The sequence below is a fragment of the Suillus clintonianus genome (genome assembly GCF_016758775.1).
Source record: "Suillus clintonianus strain FC179 chromosome Unknown DEU56scaffold_77, whole genome shotgun sequence".
Taxonomy (NCBI): domain Eukaryota; kingdom Fungi; phylum Basidiomycota; class Agaricomycetes; order Boletales; family Suillaceae; genus Suillus; species Suillus clintonianus.
Window position 1 is genome coordinate 120,056 of NW_024539301.1, and position 23,366 is coordinate 143,421.

A 23,366-nucleotide genomic window follows, 5' to 3' on the forward strand; every position below is an offset into this window, starting at 1 on the left:
TGCCACATGTCTACAAACAACTTGGATTTCCTATGCAACTTAATGGCTGCGACTCTCGCAAAACACCGTGACACCCCTCCATTCACCGATCACAAAGATCTACACAACGTCATTGATGCGACACAACTTGGTGACGTCCCCTGGCAATGTTTCTCGGTTCAATACACAGGAGAACACCCTGAGGTTGTCCCACCGTGGATGGATGATGAATTTGAGGTCTGGTATAGGGACCCCCGTGAGATGGCGCACAACATATTGGCCAACCCTACCTACAAGGATGAAATTGACTATGTGCCATTTCGTGAGTATAATGCATTGGACGACATGCGCCGATGGAAAGACTTTATGTCTGGAGATTGGGCATGGCATCAGGCGGTACATATTTAATCTATCACTATTATTTCTCGGGACATGCTAATGTTCTATAAAGGACACCATATCAAAAGATCCAGAAACCCGTGGATCTACTTTAGTCCCAATCATTCTCAGTAGTGACAAGACTACTGTCTCCGTTGGCACTGGTAACAACGAATACTATCCACTCTATGCCTCGATTGGTAACGTACACAACAATGTGCAGTGTGCTCACCGAGATGCTCTTGTTATCATCGGTTTCCTCGCTATACCCAAAAGTATGTGTGCTAATTATTTACATTTTATTATGCCCCATCTGAATGGTGCCCCAGCTGACAAGAAGTATGCTAAAGATGACATGTTTCGGATATTTCATCGTCAGCTATTCCACAGCTCACTATCCACAATTCTCTCCAGCCTGAAACCTGCGATGACTGAGTATGAGGTTGTGCACTGTGGAGACGGTCATTTTCGACGCATTATATACAGCTTAGGACCCTAAATTGCTGATTACGAAGAACAACTGGTGTTATCCTGCATTGTTAAATGTTGGTGCCCAAAGTGAGTATGAGAACTTGCAATTGGTGTCCATTCATACTGACAATACTTGTAGATGTATCACACTTTGAACAGACCTTGATAGTGGTGGTGCATACCGCTGTCGCGAGCATACCGATTTCATGGTCAATGAACTACACGGGGATATATTGTGGGATGAATATGGTATCATTGGCGATCTCATTGTGAGCAGAACCGGCCGCTCTTCAATATCACACTAATTTGTTTTGTATGGCCATTTACAAATGACTTCCCCTGAGCTGACATCCATGAATTGCTATTGTTCGACCTCCTCCACCAGCTAATAAAAGGTGCTTTCAAAGATCATCTCATCGACTGGGTAGCAAAGTACCTCAAGGCTGTGCATGGTACCAGAAGGGCGGACGAGATCATGACCAACATAGATTACAGGTATGTCACCTCGCTCGCTGGCTCAATCTCATTCTCTAACAATAAGTCAGAGTTGCTGCTGTAGCATCATTCTCAGGTTTACGACAATTTCCTCAAGGCCGTGACTTCAAACAGTGGACAGGCGATGATTCAAAAGCACTCATGAAGGTCTTTCTTCCGGCTATCGAAGGCCATGTACCTGAAGACATGGTGCATGTGTTCCGCGCATTGTTAGAATTTTAATACCTTGTGTGGTGCAATGTCATAACCGAAGATACCTTGAATCAGATTCAAGACGCGCTTCATTGTTTTCATTGCTATCGCAAGATATTTGATGTTGTTGTTCCTACCTTCTCGCTCCCCCACCAGCACTTGATGACTCATTACACAGACATGATACAACTCTTCGGTGCCCCAAATGGCCTATGTTCTTCAATCACAGAATCAAAACATATCAAGGCAGTAAAGGAGCCCTGGCGGTGGTCGAGCAAGCACAATGCTCTTGGTCAGATGCTTGTGACCAATCAACACCTTGACAAGCTCGCAGCATCACAAGTGGACTTCGATGCGCGAGGGATGCTGACTGGTACTGTTTTATCAAGTGTTTTGGCCGTTCTTGGTAAGTTTTCTATATCTGATTGTCTCCTTGTATACTTATCAGCAATATACAGTGGCAGATGAAGATAGACTAGCTGCACCTGCTATCGCCGCGCCACAACCAGATGCCCATACCATTGAACCGCAACCAGAAAACAATACCAACAACAGTGAAATAGTTGATGGTCCAACCGTACTCGCTTATGTATCGCTCGCCAAAATTCCTCGTAAGTAATATCACGCAATGTCCAAGCTGTGAGCTCACTTGTGTCACACAGAACGAAAACGGGCACATACAGTAGCAGCATTGGCACTTGAAGTCGCTGTTCCGGATCTGCAACGTCTCATTCGACACTTTCTGTTCTCTCAGCTCTACCCCAATGATCCTCGTGACCTCGAAGATGTACCAGCCACTAGCTGCCCTAGACATGAAGGCAAGCTCCAGGTCTTCAATTCGGCTGCTGCAACATTCTATGCTCCCAGCGATCCAAGTGGCATTGGCGGCATGCGACGCGAACACGTCCGTGCATGCCCACTCTGGAGGAACGAGTACCCACGCAATGATTGTGTGTTCATCAACACTGATTCAAATGCTGAAGGAATGCGAGGACTCGAAATTGCGAGAGTGATATGTTTCTTTTCTTTCAAACACGACTGGGAAGTATACTCATGTGTTCTCATCCAATGGTTCGACAAGATTGGTGATTGTGCCGATGAAGACACTGGCATGTGGATGGTCCGTCCAAGTCTTCATGAGGATGGCTCCCGGAACCTCGCTGTCATTCATATTGAGACGGTCTACTGTGCAGCACACCTGATACCTGTCTACAGCTCTGAGTATATCCCTCACTCCCTCAAGTTCTATCATTCCTATGATTCTTTCCGTTCATTTTATGTCAACAAATACGCTGATCACCATGCCTTTGAGATAGTGTCCTGACCGCCACACGTGACATAGGTAGGTCCTCAATTCAATCCTCAGTCTGTTGCTAATGGTCAAATCAACCCCAATAGAATGTTCAACTTATCGACACTCAGTGTCTCCACCTTTGACAAGCCCCCCTCGAGGACAATCAAATCAGAACTCCAGCTGCTTCCAGAGTCCAAGCGTGACTCGCAACACACTGAGTTTGCAATCTTCGTGGTACACAACAAGCTCAAGAGTCCCCTGCTCCGAACGGGACACCTTCAGTACCCCTAGCTTCAAATCCCACGAACCAATCAGCCGTCAGGCTTGCGCTGTCAATGAGAAGGCCGGTCACCAGACTTCCACTGAGTCCTGGGGTATGGGTCCTCAATTCAATCATCAGTCCATTGCTAATTGGTCACCAGACTTCCGCTGAGTCCTGGGGTATGGGTCCTCAATAACGGGACACCTTCAGTACCCCTAGCTTCGAATCCCACGAACCAATCAACCGTCAGGCTTGCGCTGTCAATGAGAAGGCCGGTCACCAGACTTCCGCTGAGTCCTGTGGTACTGGTTGCGCTGTTGCACGTATTCCTCGTGTCGGTCCTACCATCACTCACAAGCGAGTGATCGAGGAATTTGGCGAGCACAATTGGACCCCCCCTCCCCACCTAACATCACTCACAAACGAACAATTAAGGAATTTAGTGAGCGCAATTGGACCCCCCATCCCCACCTACCATCACTCACAAGCGAGCGATCAAGGAATTTGGCGAGCGTTCAAAGAATTTGGTGAGCATATGTCATTCGTGACGGATTCGTGTACACTGATGATACAATTTTTACAGGTCGACTATGTTAACAAGTGCATTGGCATGCCGCATTACCGCAACAACACCTTCAAATAATCGGTAAGTTCGCGACTCGTCAGTTACAAGCTATTTTACTCACCATCGTCTGCAGAAACAGTGTCACGCTACGTTCGAGCGGGGCGTTCCATCTCCTCGATTCCTACGCCTCATCCACCTCCTCAATCTCTTCCACAACCCCAGTGGGGCCTCCACCTGTTCCACCTGAGCCACCTGAGCTACTGGCTGCCTCCGCCCTTGCATCCGCCCTTGCCCGCGATACACACCGGTATGTGTTGTTTTGCGGGTCCCAGTGTACCTTACTAATGTCTACAAACATTTTCAGGGTCAATATCTTAATGAGCTGGAGTACGTACTGGATCTTGGGGGCCCATTGCGCTCGAGATCGTGTTGATCGCTGATATCGACGAGTCGTTGGTGTTTGATCAGCGGTAGTAGCTGGTATTGAGACGGGCGCTTCACCGTCTTCCCTTTTTGGAAAGTGAGTCCCATTTCTAACAGCGTGCCCTATGATACTAGTAGTACTACTATATTGTAATTTACTTGTTCACTCTAGGCTTTTTCAGCTTTTCAGCTTTTTTCAATTGTATGCCTTTTCATGCGCTTTTACTTGTGTGCTTCAACTTTTGCCGCCTTTCCGGCGCTTTTGTGTCACGCGCTTACTTTTCGTACTTGTGAAATCCAGGGCCACAAGTGAATAAGTGTACATAAGTCAATTAAAGGTGGGAATAAAATTTAGAATTTTAAGCAAGCAAGCGCCGACGAATGTGTGAATTTACTGATGAAGGTCATTGCCGCAGTATTAATGACTACCTGAAGCTCAGGTGGGACACATGTGCCGTCAAATCTGCTCTTGCAGTATGTGAAATGGACATGGAGCTTCCTGATGAAGTGTTCTACCATCCCGTCATCGTGGACCTGGTTGACTGCATCACAGAGTTGTGTCTGATCGACAATGTAAAGTCCCATTAGAAGTGTGGTCTGCAGTGTGTTAACGACCTTCATAGGACATGATCTCGTACAACAGAGAGCAAGCGACTGGGGATGGGAACCATAACTTGATAACTGCCATCATGTTGGAACTCAGTCTCGACATAAACGGCGCGATGTCTTGGGCGACACGCTATCACGCCGATATACAAAAAAGATTTATCGATGGTCTAGCGAAGGTACCTTCATGGGGACCATCCGTTGACGTCCTTGTCAAGCAGTTTATTGATGGGATAGCAATTTGGGCTCGTGCACAACATTGTTGGAGTTTTGAGGCCCAAAGGTCAGAAGAATTTCCATTCGTATGAATCACTACTTATGCCGAATGGAATTACAGATACTTTGGCACTAGGGGCCCAGAGATACAGCAAACTAAGCTTGTCACATTGTTGCCAAAAGTCAAGTGCAAACACACATCTATAGCGGCCAAGGTCAATGTTGCCAATGTGTCGAAGATCATGCACCAGTATGGCCTGTCTTTGCCTATTTTCACCTCTCAAGCAATCAGTGTTATGTAACTCGAATCCACCACAAACTATCATTCAGAATACAGCATATCTTTAATACAGTGGCAGTCTGGTGCATAATTTCCTTTAATACATGTTTCCTTTGAGTCCGTCACACTGTGTGGGACGTAAGTGATGGGTATACGGTGGCACGATACCTCAGCCAAACCAAACAGTGAATATACACCCGGTCTCTTGTACATTGTCATATACCATACACTGAGCCCCTGAATCATATCCCATCTCTCCCAACAAACAATGTCCGGACCTCCGAAATGTAGCCAAGCTATACCTTAACCCTCGGCAGGATAACTCCACATCCCAGTCTCCACCGGACATACCCCTCAGCAGGATCTGCCCTGTTTCCCATATACATCGGACGTCCTATTCATCGGACGTCCTATTCTTCGGACGTCCTATTCTTCGGACATCCTATTCGTCGGATCTCACTCATGTCGTCCACTCGTCCACTCGTCTGCTCATCCACTCGTCCACTCGTCCACTCGTCCACTCGTCCACTCATCCACTCGTCCACTCCTCCTGTATTCGTCGGACATCCTATACGTCGGACCCGCTTGGGTCCACTTAACCCCTAAAGCATCGGACCCTAAACATCGGACCTACTCAGATCCTGAGCTTCGGACCCAGGTCCACTTAACCCCTAAAACATCGGATCCACTTCACAGTTCATCTCCGTCCCCATTTCCCGTGATCCACTTGACAGTTCATTTCCGGTCCTGCTCCTATTCTGTTACCCCATTTGTATAGTCCCCTTGTCCTAACCCCTATATGCCCGGATCTGTTTGACAGTTAATATCCGACTTCATTCTTGATCATACCTCCTATGCCCGGATCCATTCGATACTTCATCTCCGTCTCCGTTCTCGATTGTTCCTGTATTATTTTCCTTGCGCCTGTCAGTTTAGCCTTTCCGTATGTTCCTCTTGTTGACCCGGATCTCCGCTGACTCCATCCCCGTCGCACATGTCCATAGTATATAATACCTTGTAAACTCGTAGTAGTTTCCTCAGTTCGAATATCACCTTAGATTATCCTCATTCCTGTTTCCTCGGACCCGGATCCATTTCCATGGGCCCGGGTCCACTTCCCTGTCCAACCTCTGTGTCCTGGGATTGATTCCTCGGGCTATACTCTGCCTCTACCTTCGGGTAGTCTACCTCTGTCAGTTTCTACTCTGGACATTGTCTAGTGTAGTCTTACCTCTAGCTTCTGTCCTTTCGGACATCCTGTCCTTCTGTCCTTTCGGACATCCTGTCCTCTCGGACTTCCTGTCTTTCCGTCCTTATACCTGTCTGTTTCTGTCCCCCACATCCGCCGGACTAAAGCCCCTATTCTCCGGGTGTACTAAGCCCCTATTGTCCAGCGGACTAATCCTCTTATGTCGGCCGGACTAACCCTCCTTACGTCGGCCGACGAACCCCCTTCATGTCGGCCGGACTAATCCTCTTATGTCGGCCGGACTAACCCTCCTTACGTCGGCCGACGAACCCCCTTCATGTCGGCCGGACTAATCCTCTTATGTCAGCCGGACTAATCCTCTTATGTCGGCCGGACTAATCCTCTTATGTCGGCCGGACTAACCCTCCTTACGTCGGCCGACGAACCCCCTTCATGTCGGCCGGACTAATCCTCTTATGTCAGCCGGACTAACCCTATGATCGGCCGGACGAACCCTCCTTACGTCGGCCGACGAACCCTCCTTACGTCGGCCGGACTAACCCCCTGAACATCGGCCTGACTCTTCCTCGAAAAGCCTACCAGACTTGTCCCCTTGAAGTCCACCAGGATTCATCATCCTCCCTCGGACTTTGTTTCTAGCCTTCGGAAATTAAGGGCACGTACTCGGGTAAGGGGCGCAGCGCACGAGCTGAAGCCAAGCCCTTCGGATCCGCCCTTTGAGCACGGTCTTAACATACATAGACTCAATAGAAGGATGATGCTTCTGTACTAGGGGTTATCCAGTAGGACAAATTCCATCCCAGGCTAGATCTTGAAAACCGTAAATGTTCACGGCAAGGTTCTGAACTTTCTGATACGTACCTTGGAAATTTTTTTTAGAAAGCTAGCACAGCAAATCAACAGTGAATGAAAGTGCGATGATTTGAAACCCATGTCCAAAAACTATATGAAAATACTACACCCTCAGGGCTACGAAAACAAAGTAATAAAAATGCAATACAAAGGGTATGGTAGAAGTTAAATGATATGGTATGGCAGTGGAAGTTGTCCGGATTGTCATTCGTAGAGTTTGTTGGGCATGAATGGGTGTATAGGTAAATAGCGCGATCTCGTGAGAAAATTCATCGGCAGCGAGTGGTCAGAGGAGCCAGACTGATAGCTGTTTATACGCGGCGCCAGGCAGAAGCAGACAGGCCGCTCTTGCCCTTGGGAGGTGCAGTATCCAGCATCACCCCACCGGTGAGGACAGTGGTCTTGCCACCGTCGTAGGGGGTAACTTCAGTCTTGGAGATGTCTACAAAGACACGAGCCTGCTTTGCCTTCTCACGGCAGGAGAGTTTGGATGACTTGTCACTCTTAGATGACAAGGTAGAGGCTGTCGTGGCAGAGAAACAGCAGCATGAGTCAGACGAGCAATAGCTGGAGCATGAGTCAGTAGATATAGCAGAGAGTGGTGATTCAGAACGTGCGGGAGCAGGAAAATGGTCAATGACAGGGGTTATCCAAGTAGGCGCACTGACTTCGCCAGCGATCAAGGCAAAAAGTTCTTCATCCTCATTGTGGTCATCTTCCCAGAGCTGCTGGGCGAGTGTCTTAGACCTTGAGTTGTTGGGTGGCAGATGGCTAAAGAGTGTATGCTGTGCGACAGACACAGCCTGCACCATAAGCTCCGGCGATGAGGTTACTTATATGGGTTCCAGGCGCAGGCATTGGGCATGCTGCCAGCACAGCGCCCTCCATAACAGGCGTGAAGCGAGAACAAAAGAACCATGTGAGTTCTGATGATGGAACTCAAGTAATAATTGCTCCAACAGTTGACGCGGGGACATTGTGACGGATAGGCCGAGGCTAGACCAATCACGCACGTTGTCGAGAGTCTTAGATCGATTCCCCCCTGACACGTATGAAACAAAGTATCTTTAACAGTTGATTTCTTATTTATCATGCACCTTGCTTTACTATACACTATAAAGTCCTACCTACGTTGTCTAGTATAGTTTGGCAGTCTATAATCTTATCTTGTATCTGGTTATCTGTCCATCTGAATTTCCCACTGTGCCGCCTCTGAAAGCCATAAGCTTCTCACAGTCGTCACATATTTTTTAACCTTCAACAAGCTTACCCCTATTCACGCCTACGATTCGGGAACTCTGGTTTGGCCAACCCGTCGTTTTGAATCTAGGCAACAAATCATTATCATTATGTCAACTATGCAATACGCTACACAATACCGCGCACGACAGGCGCTAACCAGTAATCCCCCCATTAGACCGGCAGCTGGCATGCCGCGTGCTAATAGTGAGTCCATGCTTTCTTCCATTTCCTCCTCTCTGGGGGGAGTAGCGCCAAGGGCGCCTTCCCCTGCGAACTCCGTCAACACTCTAATCCGCTTATATAGCGATGTTGTGTTGACGTGAATTCCCTCGATGCCTGGAGGGCTCGAGGCAACACCTGTGGGATTAGTCCAACCTGCGGGATTGAGGACGGAAGACATGACGGCCGATAAATCGGCATCAGTAGACACTACGGAAGAAAATGTAGTAGTTAGTAAATCTGAGAAAGGAAAAGCTAAGGTCACTTTTGACCTTAATGGCGGGAATGATAGTTCGAGTGACGAACGATCCGCAGGAACTGGTGACGACCAGACAAGCGCAGAATGGACAAGTGTCCAACCGAAATGCGGGAGGAGAAGCTCCTCACGCGAAGTACCTACAGGGGGCTCACGAGCCTCGGAATTGAACCAGGAACAAGAACACCTGGTAAAGTTAGCAGAAAGCAAACTGACAGGAAGCGATCGTAAGAGGATCGAGACCCAAAAGAGGGCTGTCAGTAGAAATACCTCAAGGGAGAGTATCTCGTCCCGTGGGGAAGGACCTTCTAACGATAAAGGGAAGGCTCCTGACCCAAGAAACTGGGGCGAAACCGAGTTTGATGACGATGAGGTCGATGTCAACGCTCAAAGGGCAGCTTTGGAGTCATTCCGCTTGATGAAAGGAATTAGAAGTGGATGGCAGGGACTGCCTTCAGACACAGATTCCCCTAATGAGGCACAGGGAGATGTTAGTGAGGTAACAGAACCCAGGGAAGAAAACTGGAACGAGAACACTAGTCAAGTACTCACGGAGAGCTCCAGCTATGTATCTCGTTTCAAGGCAGAAGCTGCAGTATGAGCTGTTAAGGAACGACTCACTGAACGCTACGAAGCTCGTCTGAGGGAACTAGAAAGGAAGTTAGCGTCAAAGAAGGGGTCCAGAGGATCCAGGGCACGTCAAACTCAACTAAACACTGCCAACCCCGTAGAGGGGATGGTAGAGAGGGTTCTTGATAGGGCGTCAAGTCCGGAACCAGCCCGGATGACTCCCCAAGCTATGGATCCAGTGCAACAAGTAGCACCCCGAAGTTATATCGGGAAGGCACTTGATCAACTGAAGGGAAGCAAAAGTAAGAAGAAGCCCAAATCCAAGGGCAGGAGAGAACTCACGGCAGCGGATCCAAGTGACAGTGAGGATAGTAGTGATTCTAGCTCCTCAATGTCTTCGTCGAGTGAATCTGAATTGTCGAGTTCCTCGTCCAATTCCTCTGAATCCAGCGACTCGTCGTCAGACGAATCAAGAGATAAATCTAGAAAATGTTGCAGTAAGAAAAGGAAGAATAAGAAGAATAGGAAAAACACCTTAAAGCCTATTCCCCCAGTCTATTATGATGGGGCGCTGGATTCAAGGGTGTTCCATCAATTCCTGACTGAGGGAACCGCCTATGTGAAAGACGGACAGGTGGAGAGGAAGAGGAGGGTGTTTATATTAGCACACTACCTGAAAGGTCACGCTCGTGAGTTCTACACGAGGGAAGTGTCTGGAGACCCTTACCGCTGGAGGTTGCGAGGGTTCTTCACAGAACTGTTCAACCACTGCTTCCCTATTGACTTCAGGATGAAGCAGCGTGAAAAGTTGAACCGATGCTATCAGAATGATAAATCAGTGAGGGAATATATATATGAACTAAGTGAGCTATGGAACATGATAGGGGATGTAGCAGAACGTCAAAAAGTGACTCGCCTTTGGACGGGGCTCAACTCGATGCTGCAAACCAAGCTGTGGAAGAAGGAGTTGAATCCAGAGACTTCTTCCTTTAGGCAGGTGAAGAACACCGCTGAAATAATAGAAATAGCACATTCAGTGCCATCGAGAAATCGTGAGCGTTGTGGAAAAGACAAGGGCACAAGTAACACTGACCAGTCCAATGAGAGAAAAGGGGGGACCACTCATAGGAATGAGGAACGAAAGGATAGGAGGGATGGACGGCGACAAGGTGGTCGTTTCCCGCGAAAGGATGACCGGACCTCGAGTGATCGTCCCTCAGGTGGTCCCCAACAGACAACAGGCGGGCCACCACGGGATAATGGGTGGCCCAAACCCCAGTTCGTAGAAAGGAAGGGGGATAAAATGAGCCCAGCAGAGAAGGAGAGGCATGCCGCTGAAGGATTGTGCTATGTTTGCCATCAACCAGGCCACATATCTAGAAACTGCCCTCAGCAGACTATGGTGAAATGTGAAGGAAAGGGAAACTCACCACCAGCAATGCAGAACTACAACATTGAAGTAGATCTGAATGAAACAGAGAGGATGCGCTACCTCGAGGAGATCACCACGTCCAATGATGCTACGGATCTTGGGTGCGCATCCATGACCTTGGAATATGAGGGCTCTAGAAGTTGCACAAGGGTCAGCGATAACATGATCTCACCAAGGGGCGTTTCACAGAGAGACCAACACGGATCGAAGCCCACTGAGATGGGTGAAGTGTTGGCAAGGAGGGCCAAATACCTCTTGGATGGAGGAATATACCCCGGGGACCAGGACCCTTGGGGGCTCATCGACCCAGAACGGTTCCTGGTATATTGCATATCACAGGATGAATACATTATTATGGATAGAGAAGCTAGACTAGATCCAGAACTTACCGTCCCGACTCCGTTGCTAAAAAATCCCAACTTCCAGCTGGAGGGATGGTATGCGCAACACGTTGGCGAACAACAAGGGATGAGGCCCAAGGAAGTGAGACAGTGGAGACGGCTATCCTGCGATAAACTCCAGCGCATGGGCACGCCGTTCTCAGATCGGGCCGTCCAGTTGCTGGGTGAACACGGTGCATTTCTCAAGGACCCACCTGACTACACAAGATCAGGTCGCTTCGAGTGCGTCCGTTTGACTGAAGGAGTATACAAGATCCTTGATCTCGTGTTAGCCTACAAAGTGACTGTACCCGAGTCGTTGGTTGAGAACCCTAAGTTCGAGGTTAGCAATTGGTATGAGAAACGGCTAGCAAAGACTTATGAAGCGCTTTATGATGAGCTCAACGCTACGGCACAAGAGTATGACATACTGAGACTCCTTGATAGGGGGGAATTGTCTGAGGATGAGTGTCAGTTGGACGATGTGGTCAGGAGTATTTACACACCTGCCCCCGATGCTCAATTCCTTTATAATGAATCTCACCTGTTTGTCATTGAGTTGAACGGTCAGCAAATACCGGCGGGTACGTACAGTTATCAATCGGTCCGTGAGACACTATCACTCCATGATACAAAATGCATCTCACACATCCACAACTCGCTTTATGGCCTCAATAATACTTCCATAAGCTTTGTTGACCTTGCCTCTTACATGGCATCAAATTTTGCCCAAACTTCATCTATGAAATTTTGCTTGAGAAGTGTGTTTGTACTGTCTATAATCTTAGTTTTAGCTCTTTGAAAATTTAAATTCTATTGTGTTCAATATTCAACAGTATAATAACACAAAAAATATTAACAAACATTCAAACTATCCATACCATATATTCAAGCTGTTTGACATCAAGAATTAAGTGTGTGGTGAAGAAAACTGGTGACTGCTATGTGTAACTGATAATAATTTTGCTAATGTTTCAAAACTTTCAATAAGGAAAGATTAGTAATGAGTCACGTGTCTCATGGAGTGTTAATGAGCAAAAAAGAGGTCCCCTCACTGTTTTGAGTGTCGTGCATGAACGGTTGTATATTTTTCTCTGAAACTTTAAATATGCAATTTTGACACATACTACTTGCTAGGAAAAATACAACTAAGTTTTGATACAGTGTTGTAAAAGCACGGTACTTCATTTTTCAATTTTGTGTCTCAAATGCCGATTGATAACTGTGCCCTGCCCTACAACGAAGTGCGGCGGTGGCTAAGGATTTCAAGCGAAGAATCCCGAAGCCAGTAGTAGTGATAGTCCACATAAACGGCAAGCCTGCTAGAGCGCTGCTGGACTCTGGATCCCTGTCAGATTTTATGTCAGTAACCTTGGCGGAGCAATTGAGACTACCTTTGGTTGAGCTGGCAATACCAATAACGGTCCAGCTAGCTGTGCAAGGTTTGAGGTCGAAGGTGAACCATGGCGTGAAGGCCCGATTGGAATACCAGTCAATAAAGGTGGAGAGGTATTTCGATATAATCAATCTGCAAAATTATGATTTAGTATTGGGAACACTGTTTATGTTCCAACACAAGATACTGATGGGATTGAACCCACCTTGTGTCGTGATTGGAAGCAACGAACCTCTCCCAATGAAGGGGGAGGAGGTCACAACGCTAGAATCGCGGGTGTTGGAAATATACCAGGAGAACCTGGCTAAAGTGCGCTTGGAGTTGAGGAAATTAACGCGACCACTCTGCGCGAAAGCAAGTGACACCGGCTTACCTCCTCTTCGTGCTATAAATCACACAATACCTTTGATAGATGAATCCAAAATTTATCCTTGGCGCCCGTCGCGATGTCCTGAGGTGCTACGCCCCCAATGGGCAGAGAAGCAATGTTCGTACTTGGCCACAGGGAGGTGGCAAGTCACTAGTGCAGGTAACACTGTACCTATGTTATTCATTTGTAAGCCTGGTTCTGAGAGGTTGCGAACAGTAGTGGACTTACACGAACAAAATAAGAACACCAGGAAACTAACATCACCCCTACCTGATATGGACGGTATCTTGAGGCGAGTCGCGGGGAAAGCATACCGGTCCGTTCTGGATGGACAGGACGCATATGAGCAGATACGAGTGATACCAGAGCATGTGAGTCGCACGGCTATGACCACCCCGGACGGAAATATGGTTAGCCACATACTGCAACAGGGTGATTGCAACGTGCCAGCGACTTACCAAGCATTGATGAATCACTTGTTTGGTGAGTTCCTCGGTAGGTGGATGGACGTCTACTTGGATGACATCATAATATACTCAGATACCTTGAGTGATCACATTGAGCATATCAAGACGGTATTGAGGATATTGGACAAAGAGAAACTTTACCTTAGTGAGAAGAAAATACAATTCTTGTGTGAGGAAGTCAAAATACTGGGGTGCATAGTTGGCAAAGACGGAATCTGCATGGACCCTGAAAAGGTGGACCGGGTGCTGAACTGGAAGGCCCCGACGAACCGAGATCTATGTCGAGGTTTCATTGGATCAGTAGGGTACCTCAGCCGTAGTTGTAGTATTAGACCAAATATATATGGTAATGGCCGGTTTTGGCAATGACATTTTCGATGGCAATTACCAGCAGCACAGTTTGACCTACACACCTGGCTTGTACCGCGCACAGGCTGAGGCCCTCCTCCTAGGCATTCCGTCGCCTGTTGATATACCTGCCGGGCCTGCCGCCAATATTTCCTTCGGAATATTCATATATTCAATATATATTGTAGAATAGATATATTTACATTTCAAATATATCATATTTGGTTGGTTTGCACTAGTGGGGACCTGGACGCTGACCACAATCACAATCAGTCAATACTTTCCACTGATATTCGATATTTCTCAAACTGATGGAGTGAGTCGGTTTGATTTCTGATGGTTTTCACTCACTATTCTACCCATAGAACAAGCAGCCCCACGCCAGTCGACACACCTGTAGTGGCGCTGTCCAACCCGTTACCCAACCCAGATCCGACCCCCACACCAGCTCCCGGAACAAACGATGACTGATCCCAACAGCCTATGTTGAAAAGCTGTTTCGTAACTGGGCAAAAAATTCGCGCCTGGCATTTCTCAATAGACATTTGTCCACTTACCGTGAGCGCGTCAATCAGGGAAAATCGCGAGCAAACGACTATGCCCACGAGGTGGTGCAAGAATATTTCAAATGCTACCACTGGAAGTTGAAGATTTCAGACGAGCCCTCGGAAGATGATCGATTACAGGTGGAGTCGGACGAGTTGCTTTCCCCAATCGAATTCAAGCAAAAATCGCAAAAGATTCTTGTGATGCAGAAGGTACGCGTTTTGTACATACATTTTTCTATAGATTTTTCAACACTCTATTAGGCGATCAAGAGCTGGCTAGATTATCGTGCGAAGTCCTCAAGGAAAGTGTTAGTACGCCGCGGCAAGCTGGAGAACAACAAATGGGCTCGACTTCTCAGTCAACTCTCTGGGGTCCGAAAAAGAAAGCCGAAGGCCTTACAAGCGCACCAGCGGTGGTCGAAAGACCATTTCAAGACCGACATTAAGCACCATTTTCTCAAAAAGTGGCGCAAGGCTGGGCTACCCAGCAAGAAGATGGCGGCCTTCCGTGACGAGATCACACGCAAACGCTTCAAAAAACTATCTGAGGAAGAACAGAAGCGTTGGAGGGATACAGCGCAAGACGAAGGTAAAGCAGCAGTCAAAGAATGGAAGGCACACCTCGAAGCTCCTCCTTCCACATCTCCCGTCGACAGACAAGCGTAAGCATTCAAATCCTTTCGTTTGCATCTGTATTGAGAACTAACTTAGGGCTCTGGACAACCTGGCAACTTTCGCTGGGCCGATTCTTGCTGGTATGTCTGAAATTCTCGGCATGCACGTCTCCCTTTTGGTTGGTGGACCCGAACCACGCAAGCGAGGCAAAATCACCGTCGTCAGGTGTGTTTTTTGATGTTCGTTCCAACACAGAACTAATATCACACTGTAAGTATGCACGAGGGCGTTGACCTGAGTGCCAAACCATGCAATTGGCAAACGCGAGATAGGACGAAATTCAAGACTGTCATCAAATCTTTTCAAGATTACCTATCGCACGCCTACAGTATGTTCTTTACTTATATCATCTCACTTCATGCTGAACACCATCAGCTACACATGATTGTGATTCCCGTCGCCTCCCAGACTGACGTGGATGACCTGTACACTTTGCCGCAGGAAGGCGACCAATCTGATGCCGAGGAAGATCAAGTGACTAAAGCACCAACGGCCGGGTATAGATCCCGAACGAAATCAAAGCAACAAGGTACCAAACGGGGACGTGTTTCTCGGCGTAAGCCTTCTTCTGAGTGCTCCGAGATGGACGCATCATCGTCAGAATCATCTTCCCCATCCTCTTCGTCGTCTTCGTCAGAATCATCTTCCTCCTCCTCGTCCTCAACTTCGTCAAGCTCCACAGACAGCGAAGAAGAACATGGTTCCAGACGGGTACTTCCATTTTCACCACGCAAAGGAAACTATGGCGTTACACACTTTAGTCCACGCCACAAAGCAGCGGCTCGCAGACAACTCAAGGCCAAGAAGAGCCATCTCGCGTCCGAAGGGCCGGATCGCTTATCCAAAGTGTCATGTCCTGTGTCTGAAGTGCCGGACGACACGGAAGAAATTGATGAGCTTCGCGAAGACACCTCTGTTGACAATGCCATGATGACTGTTGATCAGCCTCCAGCTCCAATTGGTAAATGTGTCATTTAATTTGTCTTACAAGTGTATTGGACTGATATCTCCTTAGCAAGCGCATCTGCCACCGCAACTGAGTCACCTGCTGACAATCCCATCCCCCGCCCACCTTTCAATGACAACATGATTGATCCATGTCTCAGAGACGACTCTGGGATAGCTGCCCCTGGTGAGTATTGGTGCTTGGTATACCAACATGTTAATATTGTTTCAACACAGCAACCGAGATTCCTTCACAGGATCAAATCCACGAGCCTGTTGATAGTCACGACATGGATGATACACCCTCTGCCGAACGAGACACTGAAGGGGCTGTGGATGATCGTCACACCCCTCTCAACACGACTCTTAATGAACATGCGGTTAATTCAAATCGGACTGCAAATAGTATGTAATCGATGCTTCTCCTTGTACGCCATTAGTCACTCATGTTTACATACAGCCTCTCCTGATGGCAACCTATCGCTCAGCTTACCTACACTCCCATCCAGCCCGCCATGGTTCAGAAATCCGTTCCAGCAGTTGATGAATCCTGCCCCGACTTCTCCTCAGTTGATCCAGTTATTTGACAAGCTGGTGCGCCTTGAGGATGCATCAAGCTTCGTGAACGAGAAAGCCGTCTTGGGATGCGAACATCGTCCAGTCGAAGTCCACTGGTGGATTTCCCGGGGACGTAAAGGGAAACCAACTATACCTGATCTCAACACATTCATATCGCAATGGTGGTCATGGTGGCTCATGCTGCAACCGGAGTGGAGAAAATGTCAGGTGCCGACACTCACGGCAGGTCCGATTTTCCCTCGCACAGATGACGGCAGTTGGGACTCCCTTGACAAACCTAGGCGTAAACGGCATGCTCTCAGTTGTAGCCACCTTGAAATGGTGGGCAGACGGCGTCGATGGCAAAGGCTACGAAGACTCACGCTGGAAGGATGCTGCAGACGACGTCATGTGGGTTTTGGACCAACTCATAGCAACTCGTTCTATGTCGAAATCTATGGCTCCCAGTCACAACAAGAAACGGGGTCGTTCCGACACGCAGGCCAATGAACCATCATCGAAGAGGACGTGTAACCGGCAGTAATAGAGACTCACTCATTGATGGACCGCTAGGCTAGACATCGAGCTTACTGTTCGCTTGAATACATCTTACGTTTGGCTACTTTTGTATCTTACATGAAGTCAATGCAATATGCAATTCGTCAATTTGATTTTCTCCCCGTGCTCGCTGGTAGATCATGGAACAAAGGCATTATCTACTCTAAAAATGAGGAAGTCAGAGCTCGACTCCAGGAGCCGGCAGTCCCAAGACCTTCTGGTACATTGTTTCCCCAAGTAAATAAGCCTCGTCAAGGTCACCCCAAACGGCTAGTCTGTATAGATCCTCCAGCATAGCTACCAGATGCCCAATGAAGCTAGAAACCTCATCAGCAGCGCGCCATTCGTCACATATGCCACACATGTTGAATATCTTGTCCTGCCCCTGCTGTGCCCATATCAAATAGGGCTCAATGCAACCAAGCGCATCCTTGAGTATCTCAATGTCCCCGACGACACTGGTGCACAATGACATCGCATATTTGCGGAGGACACTCTCGACGTATACTGTGGGTATCCCTGAAGGAACGATTGCCAGGACTTTGTTCTTTGCATCGCGTACGAGCTCCAAACAATCGGATAAAGTGACACTACAGTTGATCATTAAGAACACAATTAATTGCCATCGAAAAGAATATGTACATTGCCTCAAAGTCAACCTCGTCATCCGACATGTCATTTGCGTTAGACTCGGGGAATCTGACGGAGGGAGTGTTGTTTGTACGACTGAGACGATGTTTCAATAAAATAGCGTCTCGGTGCCTAAACACTTCAGTTACAGGGAGAGAGGTAGTAAGAACAATTGAACTTACTTTTCGTAATGTCTTCTGCGTTTCTCGTGGGAGGCCTGCTGTCTGGCTGCAACAGTGTGATGAATAGTAGTGGGGGAACCATGAGGAAAAATCGTGGGTGTGACGAAATGAAAGCAACACCTTGATATAAGGAAGTCAATTACCGTAAATCGATGATCTATGGCGAGGGGCAATGTACATAGTAGTACACGTGAACTGAATGCAAACACACAGTCAATCAATGGAAATAATGAATGATTTCACTTACTGAAGATGCCCGCTTCAAGGCCTCAAGTCCACATCGTTCAATACACGGCGCAGAAGGTAACTGTGTTGAGCTACATAGACTCGTGTTTCAGCTATCTTGATTTAATTTGACGGTGCCAATAACCTGGTGAGTCTACAGCTCAGCGCGCGAGTCTGATCTTGCTTTCGCAACACACAAATGCTCATGGGTAAATCAATGAACGTGAACTACTATTAAAGAGATACATACTATGTGTATTCTGTAATCTTGATTATTTGATGGTAGGGCTGCTAGATTGACCCGTGTTTCAGTGATATTGATTCGATGGTAGGACTATCTTGAACTAGTAGTACTAACTCTCAGAGTCAGTGCGTGAATCCGATCATGCATGCATCAATGAGATAGGCACATCAACGAACTACTATTAATGAGCTACGTACCAGGTCACAATCTTGATGGTTTGACGGTACAACTGCTAACTTGAACAAGTTGAACGTGAGACTGACGCCTGATCAGAGTGCATTGAACAATCACAACGCACAATCATGATGTTGGAGCTAATCATGAATCAACCACATGCTCTTACCGATCCAAAGATGATTATCCAGTTTCAGATAACGAAAGTACATGGCAAGTAATATCAATCTTGTTCGTTTTCACGAACACTGAGTAAAACAATGTTATGCACGCATAAGTGATATCATACACCGTGATGATTCAATATTCATGTGACATAAACAACTACTAGTACCATTCCATTTGCAACGCACCGTGTTGGAGCACATCGCCACATACTCATACCGATCTCAAGCTCATGTACCGTCAGACAACGAAGGTTTATTATTTCTTTTCTGGTGAACGAGCACTAACACACAATGTAACACATTGACATATCATAGATACAACACGGGATTCCTTTGCAAGCAAGAAATACAAATGTAACTACGTGTTTCGAACCAATCTCAAGCTCAAGCACCGTCAGATAATGAAGGTTTGTTATTTCTTTTCTGGTGAACGAGCACTAACACACAATGTCACACATATCATACTAGACACAACACGGGATTCATTTGTAAGCAAGAAATACAAAGTGTAACTACGTTGGAAAGGCTACGCCTTGTCACTGGTGGCTGCTGGCAATGGAAGTGATGTCTATTGCCCTGGGAATCTGCTACTCTAATGAACCTTCCAACCGGGTCTGAGACCCCAGAACCCTGAACCTAACTAAGAATAGCCCCTAAGACTGCTCTGCTGCCGAACCTCCTAATACAAGTGCCCCCCCCTAAAATACGACACTCCGGGGTCGTCGAATGCTCGAGCCAAACGAGTCCCCTGTTCTCTGCCAGCCTCTATCCTTCTGCTTCTGCTAGCAGAGTGCCTGTTCGTGGTAGGAAGCGCCTTAGGCGCCTTGCGTGATACCATCCGGCCATGGGGAATCCTTCTAGGGTTTCTAGCGTGTACGAATTGATTCGTTTCGTCACGATTCGACGAGGTGCTGACCATCTCGGAATGATCTTTCGAGACGCCTTGAAGTTGCTGTCTATATCACTGGCATATACTTGAACTAACTGTCCAGGCTCGAAAACTACCTCACCTTGGTGTTCGGACACTACTCGTCGACTGAACGCCGCTTTCCGTTTGATAGCGTTGGCTACTGCGTTCGCGAGGGCGTCGTTTCTTTGTTGAGAGACGTACGCTGAATGCACGTGAGCTTCGTCTGGTGTGGGTTGGTTCGTCGTGTCGTTGAGTGGGGTACGCGGAGTGTTAATGACAAGACCTAAGAGCAGTTCTTTTGGTGAGAACTTAAACGAGGGCAGAATCCGCGTGTTGAGGTGTTCGATAGCGGTCTCGAAATGGTCTGACCAGCGCGTGGTGACGGATTCGGGGTCGACGTCCGTGGTGTTGTCTTCGCCTAGATGTGGAGCGCACATATGTTTCAACCGACCTAATAATAATTTATTAGTACCTTCGACCAGTCCATTAATCCATGGTGCGTATGCGGGAGTAACGTAGCGGTTCGTATCGTGTTTTTCACACCAAATCTTGACCTCTTCGTTGTCAAAATGCTTTCCACCGTCCGTCATCAACGTTTCTGGGGTGCTGAAGTTGTGTCGTATGCTTTCGAGTCCTGCGACGGTCGATTTCGCCGTGCCGTGGTTTTTGAGCTTAAAGCCCCATACAAACTGTGAATATGTGTCTATAATCAGCAGAACGTTAGTAAATCCCCCTTTTGACTTCGGCATCGTCAGATAATCAGCCACGAAGAGCTCGAATGGATGTCGCCGTATGATGGGCTCAAGTAAAGAGTTAAGGTGCGTCGCACCGAAATTTTTACACTGCCCACATTCGAGGATGGCGGTGGTGACTGATCGGTCTAGACGGGGGCTGCATATGCGGTCGATTAGCTGTAACTTGATCATATCTCGCCCCCAATGTCCATGTTCCACGTGTTCCTTGCGAGCCAGTTCAATCGCCTCGCTTTGGGGCACGCACTCCAGCCTGCTTTGGACTCTAGTTGATGGTCTGTTAGGTATCTTCCAGAGTTTGTCGTCCTCAATGAAGAACTGCTGGGCCCTATGTCGTGCGCGCCTTTTGACGTTGACTGGTTTATCTGAGTCTAGGTCACACAGTGCCTCGACGACCTCTAAGAACAAAGGTTCTTGCTGGAATCTGTTGCGGAGATCTGTAATGTGCGGGTCATGGTTATTCGTCATGAGTACGGGCGACGTCACCTCGATTGGATTGCGTTGTGGGTTCTTGGACGAGTCTTGGGGGTTCTTTGAGGAGTCGTTGGGGCCATGGGGGTTCTTGGACGAGGTGTTGGGGCCATGGGGGTTCTTAGATGAGGCGTTGGGGCCATGGGGGTTCTTAGACGAGGCGTTGGGGCCATGGGGGTTCTTAGACGAGGCGTTGGGGCCATGGGGGTTCTTAGACGAGTCTTCTTGTGGGTTCTTGGATGATGATACCTTGAATAGATCTTGGACGATTCCTTTCGTGGCTTCCCAATCTTCGTTGACGGTCCATTCCGCTCCATCTCCAGGAGATGGCTCCCTCGTCACGAAGCTCCTGCTCAACCCGTCTGCTGCTGTGTTGGTGACGCCAGGCCGGTGTCGCACATCTATAATGTGGTAGGCCAAGATGCCATCCCTCCAGCGGGCATGCGCGGTGCTTAACTTTGAACTGAGTAAGGTGTCCCTCAAGGCTTGGCAATCCGTTTCTATCTCAACCGGTGAGCCCCAAATGATATCGGAGAACTGATCTAGAGCGAATTTCAGTGCAGCAAATTCCAGAAGGTAAGGCTTGTACTTCTCTTCTGTGTTCGACGTCCGTTTCGAGGCATATGCTATAGGGTGATTCGCCGTGACTATGCTACCAGACGACAGTGTCGTGGTATGTTTTTGACTAAGGATCGCCCCGAAGCCTTCTTGACACCCGTCCGTTGTGACGATGAAGGGCGTGCCATCGAATCGGGGACTCTTTAGAACGGGTTCCTCGACTAGGATCTTCTTGAGGTTCATAAACGACTCTGTATGTCGCGGTCCCCAGCGTGATTTCAGATGAGTTGTTCGAAGGTGTTGACGGTATCGGAAACGGCCCACTCGCTGTCCTTCCGGTGGTGTACCAAGGCGTCGTACTAGATCTGTGAGGGGCGCGGCTTTTCGTGCGTAGTCTTTGATGAGCGACCTGAAATATCCAGTGAGTCCGAGAAATTGCATGAGGTTGTGTACCGTATTAGGAATCTCCCAGTTTACTACTGCGGATAGTTTTGAAAGATCCGGTTTGATTCCCTCCTTTCCGACCCTGGCTCCCGCAAAGACGATTTCCGACATGAACAACTGAGTCTTTGACGGCGATAGGGAGAGACGCATTGATCGTACGCGCTCGAAGAACTTGCGCAGACGCGATAGTTTCTCCTTGAAAATGTCACCTGCCATGCCAGTGTCATCAACGTATAACTCAAATAATAGCCCAATGAGATCTCTTAGCGCGATGGCGGCCATGTCCCCAAAGTTCGTTGGGGCGCCCGTTAAGCCAAACGGCATGCGACAATAACACTCGTATCCTCGTCCCTCGGTGTAGAAGGCTAAATATGGCTGAGTGCTTTCGTCTACCGGAATAGCATAAAACCCCGCTGCGAAATCAATTATACTGACCCATCGATGTCCGCTTAGACGTTGTTGTTTTGCTCGAATGTCGCCTTGGGGCAGTGGGGGAATTTGACTGGCGTTGTTGATTTCCGCAAAGTTCTGGCAGATTCTCCATTTTGGCGTGCTATTCTTGTTTGCGTTAGTAGTTCCAGTTGCTGGTCTTCGAGGTAGGTCGTCTCGCGTCGGGAGACCATGTGCTGCGCACTGATCATTAACGCGGTGCAAGAGTTCTTCTAGGGGAAGGCTCCCAGTGCCATGTGCCTTCTGGGCCAATACTGTTGGGCTGGCTGCCTTTACGTCCTCTGGTGCGATACGACGGATAATGCCCGCGGTTTCTAGCTCGTTCAGCCTGTCATACAAGAATGCACGTTGTGGCGGTGTCAACGGCCGTTGGTTAACCTTCGTGTTAAACTTCGTGCCTTCCGGGAAGGTAAGTTTAAACATCTTGAAATCCACTGGGAAAACTTCGCTAACTGCCAACGCAAAAGTGTCAGCAAACTCTGCGCACAAGTCACGCACCTGTGTTCTCTGGGCTGGGGTGAGGTCATCGCCGATCTTGATCTGTTGCAGGATTTCTGCTACTCGCTCTGCTTTGAATGGGTTAGTGTGTCGTGAATATATACCTGTCGTTGGCGATGATGCGGGAAACTCAGGAATTTCTCCCAAATTGTGATCTTCCGGTTCTTCTGATACGGGCCACACTGGTGTCGTCGTTGTCGATATATCCGGTGGAACGTCCTCTGCTGAATACGCGATAGGTGAGCAAGGCGTATTCGTTGAAGTCTCGTCTGCTGGGCTTAGGTGCGGTTGGCGATTAGCTATAACTACGTGGGCTCCTGCCTGCGATAGAGCGTCTGTGTATGCTTCCAGTCGCTCGTTTGTACACTGTGGATTAACTGTAAATACAAAATGTTCATTAGTAGTTGTTATTGAGTCAGAAGGTTGGGGACGGGGCTTAGGTTCGGATGGTACAGTTATCGTTAGGAAGACGGG

At 48.0% G+C, this 23,366-nt stretch overlaps 6 protein-coding genes across 6 annotated transcripts; 4 read left to right on the forward strand and 2 right to left on the reverse strand.

Annotated features, from left to right (window-relative positions):
- Positions 1-42: 42 nt before the first annotated feature.
- DEU56DRAFT_872879 (uncharacterized protein) lies at positions 43-2,839 on the forward strand (the record flags this gene model as incomplete). Its single annotated transcript, XM_041355816.1, has 9 exons — positions 43-375; positions 431-632; positions 687-818; positions 873-915; positions 998-1,097; positions 1,214-1,323; positions 1,374-1,518; positions 1,591-1,903; positions 2,199-2,839. The coding sequence occupies 9 exons, from the start codon at positions 43-45 to the stop codon at positions 2,837-2,839; spliced, it is 2,019 nt and encodes a 672-aa protein (XP_041205084.1).
- Positions 2,840-4,473: 1,634 nt separating this feature from the next.
- Positions 4,474-5,105, forward strand: DEU56DRAFT_713148 (isoprenoid synthase domain-containing protein; the record flags this gene model as incomplete). The annotated part of the gene is made up of 3 exons (XM_041347541.1): positions 4,474-4,632; positions 4,683-4,948; positions 5,003-5,105. Coding segments are annotated over 3 exons (528 nt in total), but the record flags the coding sequence as incomplete, so codon positions are not given.
- A 2,429-nt stretch (positions 5,106-7,534) lies between these two features.
- On the reverse strand, positions 7,535-8,035 carry DEU56DRAFT_916000 (uncharacterized protein; the record flags this gene model as incomplete). Its single annotated transcript, XM_041357812.1, has 1 exon — positions 7,535-8,035. One exon carries the CDS (start codon positions 8,033-8,035, stop codon positions 7,535-7,537), a length of 501 nt encoding a protein of 166 aa, XP_041205086.1.
- Positions 8,036-8,797: 762 nt separating this feature from the next.
- DEU56DRAFT_916001 (uncharacterized protein) lies at positions 8,798-9,541 on the forward strand (the record flags this gene model as incomplete). The annotated part of the gene is made up of 1 exon (XM_041357813.1): positions 8,798-9,541. One exon carries the CDS (start codon positions 8,798-8,800, stop codon positions 9,539-9,541), a length of 744 nt encoding a protein of 247 aa, XP_041205087.1.
- Positions 9,542-10,948: 1,407 nt separating this feature from the next.
- Positions 10,949-12,124, forward strand: DEU56DRAFT_758859 (uncharacterized protein; the record flags this gene model as incomplete). The annotated part of the gene is made up of 2 exons (XM_041350270.1): positions 10,949-11,906; positions 12,111-12,124. 2 exons carry the CDS (start codon positions 10,949-10,951, stop codon positions 12,122-12,124), a joined length of 972 nt encoding a protein of 323 aa, XP_041205088.1.
- Positions 12,125-17,365: 5,241 nt separating this feature from the next.
- Positions 17,366-18,854, reverse strand: DEU56DRAFT_758861 (uncharacterized protein; the record flags this gene model as incomplete). Its single annotated transcript, XM_041350271.1, has 8 exons — positions 17,366-17,777; positions 17,830-17,913; positions 18,000-18,045; positions 18,143-18,194; positions 18,247-18,316; positions 18,475-18,515; positions 18,666-18,733; positions 18,812-18,854. The coding sequence occupies 8 exons, from the start codon at positions 18,852-18,854 to the stop codon at positions 17,366-17,368; spliced, it is 816 nt and encodes a 271-aa protein (XP_041205089.1).
- Positions 18,855-23,366: the final 4,512 nt, after the last annotated feature.